The following is a 7,095-nucleotide window of genomic DNA, read 5'->3' on the forward strand; positions in this document are numbered from 1 at the left end:
TTCTTCTTTCACTAAAATACCATGTGCTACAAAGGGAGGAAGTCTTGTCACATGTCTTCATCAGAACTTTCCATACTTCTTCCAGTTTGCCTATTGTCGGAGCAACACCAGCCTTCCCTTTTATCTTTACACTCTTCCAGTTCCTGGGGTAGGCTGTAAGGCATTACTTTCAAGTGTCTAACGCGGCGATCAGCAAGTTAACTTTCTGGCACGCCGCCCTAGACCTGCTGTGGCAGCTGCGGGGAGCCTTTACCTTCCTTTCCCAAAAGCCAGGGCCTACAGCTGCTTGTGTGCAATAAACCCCCTCCAGACGCTACTTCCAAATATAGACTCTCTGGCCACTAGGGGCTGCGCGGTCCCGGTCCCGAGGGCCGCCCTTCCTTCCCGCCCTCGCCTTGCCGGGCACTGCCCACATCTGGAAGCCAGGTCGCAGTCGGTCAGCTAGCGGAAACACGTTCCCGCAGTGCTCAAGAACCGAGATTTCCTTTCTTGAAAACATTTAATGTATTTTGAGCCTCCACCGAAATGCCATGAACAGCCCATTTTGAACCAGAAAAATTTAGTCTGACAACAGAGTCCCCTGTATTCACAGCTGTTCCAGAAGGAGGAGCTGAAATCTGAACCTCTTGGTTGTGATTGGTTGCTTCTAGCAAAAGCCACGGAGAAAACACCTCCCCGCCCAGAGGAACTCAGTCGGGCAGGGAGCCGGGTGACTTCAGAGGCGCCTGCCTGTCCCCCGCCGCACCTGAGCCACCGCGATGCTATAGGACCGCCGCCTGGACCGTTATCCGCCCGCGCCCTCACGCAGCCACCATGCCGCGCTCCTTCCTGGTCAAGAAACATTTCAACGCCTCCAAGAAGCCGAACTACAGCGAACTGGACACACACACAGGTAAAAAAAAAAAAATGCGCTCTGCAAATCTGTGCGCGACTAAACCGCGGGTTCTGTTGCTTTACTCAGAGTACACACCGGCCTGCTTTCCTTTCAGTGCTGTGCTAAAACTCTCCTTGCAGTCTCTTGATTACTTAGGTTAAGTTTTAATTCAAAACCATTGAGATCTTTGCTGACAAGGAAAGCCTTCTTCCGGTCGTGCAGTATAGTTCTCGGAGCCTGTGTGTGTAAGCGAAAGGAGTGCACGGACGTGAGCGCACCCTTCCCCTCGCCTGAGCAGTTACCTCCTGGAGCCAAACACTTGGGAAAGCAGCTGGATTCGTGCATGCCATTACCCCCACAGGCATGGTACAGCTAGAATAGCCCATGCATAAAATGAAAAGCAACTTTACAAAAGTTTTAAAATAGTGTCTAGTTCTTCGTTCCAACTTGGGACAGCAAGGCTAGTCCAGGATGAAGGTTAGCAACAGTCAGGACAACTGTCAGCCTGCACAAGGACAGTGAGTCCAGGTGAAGGGAAGATTTTCTTTTTATGTGTGTCCTTGTGAGTGAGGCTGTCTTCATTACAGTGTCCTACGGAGTCTCCTGCATGTTGTTACGTGCTCTCAGACTGTGTACATATATATATATATTTTAAACATTTAGCCTTAATTTTCTTTTCTTCCCTTCCTTTTCTTTCTTCCAGTGATCATTTCCCCATATCTCTATGAGAGCTACCCCATGCCTGTCATACCAAAACCAGAGATCCTCACCTCGGGAGCATACAGCCCTATTGCTGTATGGACCTCGTCGGCAACTCCATTCCACTCCCCTCTAGCCAGTGGCCTTTCTCCTCTTACTGGATACTCCTCATCCTTGGGGCGTGTAAGCCCCCCACCTTCCTCTGACACTTCATCCAAGGATCACAGTGGTTCAGAAAGTCCCATTAGTGATGAAGAGGAGAGACTGCAGCCCAAGCTTTCAGACCCCCACGCCATTGAAGCTGAGAAGTTTCAGTGCAATTTATGCAATAAGACCTATTCTACTTTCTCTGGGCTGGCCAAACATAAGCAGCTGCACTGTGATGCCCAGTCTAGGAAGTCATTCAGCTGCAAATACTGTGACAAGGAGTATGTGAGCCTGGGTGCCCTGAAGATGCACATCCGAACCCACACATTGCCTTGTGTCTGCAAGATCTGTGGCAAGGCTTTCTCCAGACCCTGGCTGCTTCAAGGACACATTAGAACTCACACTGGTAAGAGAAATGTAGAAAACAATGCCGTCCAGCTCAAACAGTGGTGCCGTGGAGCTGTCTGTGGGGTGTCTTAAGGTCCTGAAAGGGGGTGCTTTTCATAGGGTGAACCACTGATAGCTGTTTTCTGCTCAAAAGCTTGTTAGGACAGCAAGTGCTCCATTCCGGCCTCTGCTCCAGGGATTGTAAACAGCATTTAGACTTTGGAAGGTTCATGCAGGAGATTTGGTCTCAAAGATCAGTTAGAAAGCAAGATTGAGGTACTTGGTGTGTGTTCTGCAGAACTGCCCCCTGGTAGTCAGTAAATACAAATGCCTGGCTCCTAGTGTTGACTTGATAAACAGGCAGAGGGGCTTCCTATAGTTCTTTTGGTGATGTTTTTTTGCTATAAATTCTGCCAACTCTTGACTAGTTTGGTAAATGGGACTAATTTGGATCTAGCTGTATGTTTTTGTTTCATTTTCTTGTTGCTGATCTTAAAAAAAAAAAAAAAAAAAAACCTCATAGCATAAAATCATATGCAGGAAATCATGGCATTTATCCAGCCTTAGTCATCACACAGAAAGAGGAGACTGGAAATGGAGGGAACTGCTCATCATTGCTGCACCTGTTGAAGCAGAAACCCTTAGCAAGAGAAAGCCCTTAACTCTGAATGTGTGCCTGTCTGGCAGAACTGAAGCTGTTTGGCTGCTATTTTAAAATTTCATTTTAAAAGGCCAAATAGGAATATAACTACATAACTGGGGGCTGATAGGATCAAGCTATGGTGATTCTTATTCTTCTGATACACTCCTGTTGCTGTTCATTAATATAATTTGATTTTGTGTCCTATAAAAAAAAAACTGACTGTCTTTTATTTTCCCTTACCCCACCTCCAACAGGGGAAAAGCCTTTCTCGTGCCCTCACTGCAACAGAGCTTTTGCAGACAGATCAAACCTGAGGGCACATCTGCAGACCCACTCAGATGTAAAGAAATACCAGTGCAAAAACTGCTCCAAAACCTTCTCCAGAATGTCGCTTCTGCATAAACACGAGGAGTCTGGCTGCTGTGTGGCACACTGAGTGGCGCAACTGGTGTTTACTCAAACAGAATGCATTTCTTCACTCCAGCGACAAATGACAAGTGAAAGTCCAAAGACATTTTCTCATGTGCTTACCAACCAAATAATATGTATAAAAACACCAAAGAGTCACACACACACACACACACACACACACACACACACACACACACAGACACTACAGAACAGAATCTATATACTTAAAGTTAATTCGTTCTATGTGAAGTTTAAAATTATATTTACTGACAGCTGAATTGCAAGGATAAAGGATAAGAATCTTTCTCTTTAAAGATGAAGTGAAAAGCACATTGCATCTTTTCTTACTAAGAAAGAATGCAGAGATTTACACTGCTGCCAAACCATTTCAACCAAAGCAACAGTATTTCTTCTTAACAGAATTGCAATAGTGTTTCCAAGAGGAAGACAGTCTGCCAGACACTATCTCAGGTGCCTTATAAAGTACTCTAAGTTTACTTCCTCAGATGGATGATGCCTGGTTGTCATCAGCGAATGAACGCCTTTTCTGGATTACCTGCAATGTTTTAAAACTATTATTGTTAAGAGAGAAAAAAAAACAAGAAAAAGAACAGAACACGAGAATGTATTAAAGTATTCTTGTTTTGTTTCATTTTTGCCATGTGTGTGCCTTGGAAGAAGAGGGAAGGACAACTTCAAACATTCCCGGTGCGTGTCCCATGTCTTTCTTTTATAAAAGAATTTTAGTGTTTCATAGTACAAAGTAATGAAAATGTGCAAAAGAGTCGCTTAGACATTCAGTAATGTACTTAGACTTTTGAAAATTCATATGATGGATGCAATAATACAATGCCTCTCCAAGTGCCTGTTTTAATGAATTGTGTAGTTGAAGAACTGATGTAAATTTGTGTTTATTTTTATACAACTGAATGAACTCTGTATGAAAGTGAGGTATGGTTAATAGCCATGCTTATATTCAACCAGAATACTTGTGAAATCAATGTCCTTTTTAAAAAAGTAACTTTCAAAGTCTCTTTTTTTACAATAAACATTTTTGACTAAAAAGTAGTTACTCATATACTATTTTCAAAACTTTATTGCTTTAATATTGACTATCTCACATTTATTTCTTGCTTTAACATGAGAAACATAAATGGTATTTTTAAGCATATAAAGAATCAATTTATGTTAGATTATAATAAACTCCCTTTTTAAAGGCACTATCACATTCAAGAGATCATGATGGTGACTTTTTGCAAGTTATAACAAAAACTGCATTTGGAGGACTAACAGTCAAGTTAATAGTCAAAAACTTTTCAAAGCACTTTAGTGTTAACTTTACTTACTTTGTAAAAGCAAGTTATAATCATTTTGTTTTTTATACATCATTGAAATAGTTTAAGACTTTAAAAAATCTAATTTAATAAGATAAGTGAGGAAAACATGAAAAGTCTGAATGAAGGAAATAGAATTATCATAAATTACTGGAAAATTAAGCCTTGTGAACAAAACCCCACTGGTAGTGATGTAAGATATATATATATATATATATATATACATATATATATATATCATTATATATATATGAACTAAGTTCATTATATATATATGAACTTAGGGTTAAACTATAAATCTAAAGTGTCCTTTTTGGATACCTGATCAAATTGAGCAAGCTTCCACCCAACCCCAGGATGTGCTTCATAAAATATTATCTCATCATACATTCTATATTCAAGCTAATGTTCTCTAAGTCAGTGAAGCTTTGCTAGGTACTAGAGCATATATATATATATATATATATATATATATATATATATATATATATATATATGAATCCTATCTTGCAGGCTGTAGTGAAAGTAATTTTCATTGCTATTACCTGACAATTTCAGAGCTTGTAAAACCTTATTTTTCTTTAACTATTTTTGTTGTACAGGCAAAAACTGGCATTAATATCTCAAAAGATACTAGGAATAGAGCACCAGCCTGGAGCTATAATAAACGCTGAGCTGGGGCTTGCCTCACTGAGTACTTTTCATTTATGTTTTAACCTTGCACAAAATTACTATGTATTTGATGAAAAATGCCAGTTGACAATAGCACTTTTTAATTGTTTGGATATCTCAGACCATAGTTCTCGAAGGCAAAATTATCTAACACAACAATTTATGGGAGTAAAGCAATAGGCGATATCCCTTCGCTGGAGCACTATAAAGTAACTTTAGAAAGCCAACTGGGACAGAAATAGTGTCGTAGTACTCGAGAGTCTCCAGCCTAGCTAACTCAAGGACCAGCTTGCAAACAGGAACTATGAATCATGCCTCTGCTGAAGCTCTTGGGGCTACCTCAGTTTCAGGAGCTAGATCTACCCCAGTTTTCATCTGTCACCAGTTAGCTACAGGCATAAAATTCTTGGTGCCAAAATTTAAGCAACTAACTTCTAAAGGGAAGTATATGTTTATTACTTTAATTCCTCACTGAAAGAAAAATAATATTTTTTTTGCAATATATTCTCACTGTTACTAGTTCATTCTTAACTAAAATGTTATGGTTTTAGAAAAATATGGCTCTGAAGGAACAGTAGATATTAGAATAATCTTTAAATACGCCAGAATTTATACCTATTATGGCTTTGTACATGCTCTTCTAAGATCCACAAAGCTTCTGAAATGTTCTGTTCTGTTCTCCTCATGTAGGGGACGCACTGAGTCCCAAACTTGCTGCACATTTTTCTTTTTCAACACATGGGCCATTTTGGCATGGAGTCTCTCAGAACTCTGCATAGCACTAGCAACATCTTTTAATAATAGTATATGAACTGATTGAGAAAACCAAGAGAAGTAAAGTTTACAGAGTCAAATGAAATTCAGTATATTTCCTCACTGGTGAAGCGTTATGATTACTTTCAAGAAAATCCTTGCCTCCATTTACTTTATATTCTTACTGCGAATTTGGGATCACACTGTACCTTGGTTTCTTAAAGCACAAAATGTTAACAGAGACTCAGCACCACAAATTAAAAACTGAAGATCCCTGGCACTAATGTTTCTACAGGAATCTTACTGCTGTTATTCAATCATTACTATGTGTTTATTACTATGAATATAGTACTTATTGATGCTGTATAGTACATACACTTGTGCGTATGATTTGCCATAGTAACAACACAAGAGTATTGCTATTTCACCAATATAGGGACAAGACTCCACTGAGAATGGCGCCGAGGTCGTAAAGAGGACAAGGTACAGAACAGAAATCCATACCTAGATTTTTCAGCCTCCAAGTATGGAAAGTGAGGAAACTTGTTTACCTACACTTAACATAGTGATATATACATTACGGGTCTGAAATAGAACTAGGTAAGGAAGACAATAGTGTTGTCCTGAAACACAATGTTTTAATGCCATATTTAGGAGCTATCATAATTCAAGAATTATGCTATGGAGATCAGCAATCTTGAAAAGTCTCCTCTTTTAGACTTTCTGCAGGCTGCCCCTGCTCCAGCCTAGGCCCTACTTACTGGCCACACAGCAAAATGTCAGGCTGACATCTCACATGGGAGCCCATTTCCTCTGCGTTGTTCTCTGTGGCGATGAAAAGCAGCTGGTCTCCATCCTCTCTACATTAACACTTCATCCTCTGAAGGCCACTGCTACTCCCTCCCACACCCACACTCCTCAAGCTGCTTTTATCTGTCCAGACTGAAAAGTCTTTCAAGCTAAACAGCCATGTCTTCCCCCACTAAAATGTGGACATTTTGGTGTAAAGAAATAATCAGAAGTTTGAAGAATGTAAGGCTTTTCTTGATCATAACCACATCTTGGGAGTTGCCCCTGTTTAGATGTAGAAAACATTTTAACTAAGTTAATTTGAATACTCTGCCATCTAGGGAAGAGCCAATTTTCAAATAGGATGACTTTTTTTTTTTTTTTTT

The 7,095-nt window shown here is 40.2% G+C and overlaps 1 protein-coding gene across 2 annotated transcripts in view; it reads left to right on the forward strand.

The window, feature by feature from the left end:
• Positions 1–612: 612 nt before the first annotated feature.
• The window catches only part of Snai2 (snail family transcriptional repressor 2), a 6,886-nt gene continuing 403 nt past the window's right edge, over positions 613–7,095 (forward strand). The window contains exons 1-5 of one of the 2 annotated variants that reach the window (XM_031363175.1): positions 657–892; positions 1,578–2,126; positions 3,005–3,632; positions 3,840–3,869; positions 6,357–6,403. In XM_031363175.1, coding sequence (XP_031219035.1) covers positions 814–892; positions 1,578–2,126; positions 3,005–3,186 — 810 coding nt within the window. In that variant the 5' untranslated portion in view covers positions 657–813 and the 3' untranslated portion in view covers positions 3,187–3,632; positions 3,840–3,869; positions 6,357–6,403. Of the gene's footprint in view, positions 893–1,577; positions 2,127–3,004; positions 4,230–6,356; positions 6,404–7,095 lie in introns of those variants that run through there. The other variant, XM_031363176.1, reaches the window with a different exon arrangement.

This window comes from Mastomys coucha, unplaced genomic scaffold (assembly GCF_008632895.1).
Source record: "Mastomys coucha isolate ucsf_1 unplaced genomic scaffold, UCSF_Mcou_1 pScaffold12, whole genome shotgun sequence".
NCBI classification, from domain to species: Eukaryota; Metazoa; Chordata; class Mammalia; order Rodentia; family Muridae; genus Mastomys; species Mastomys coucha.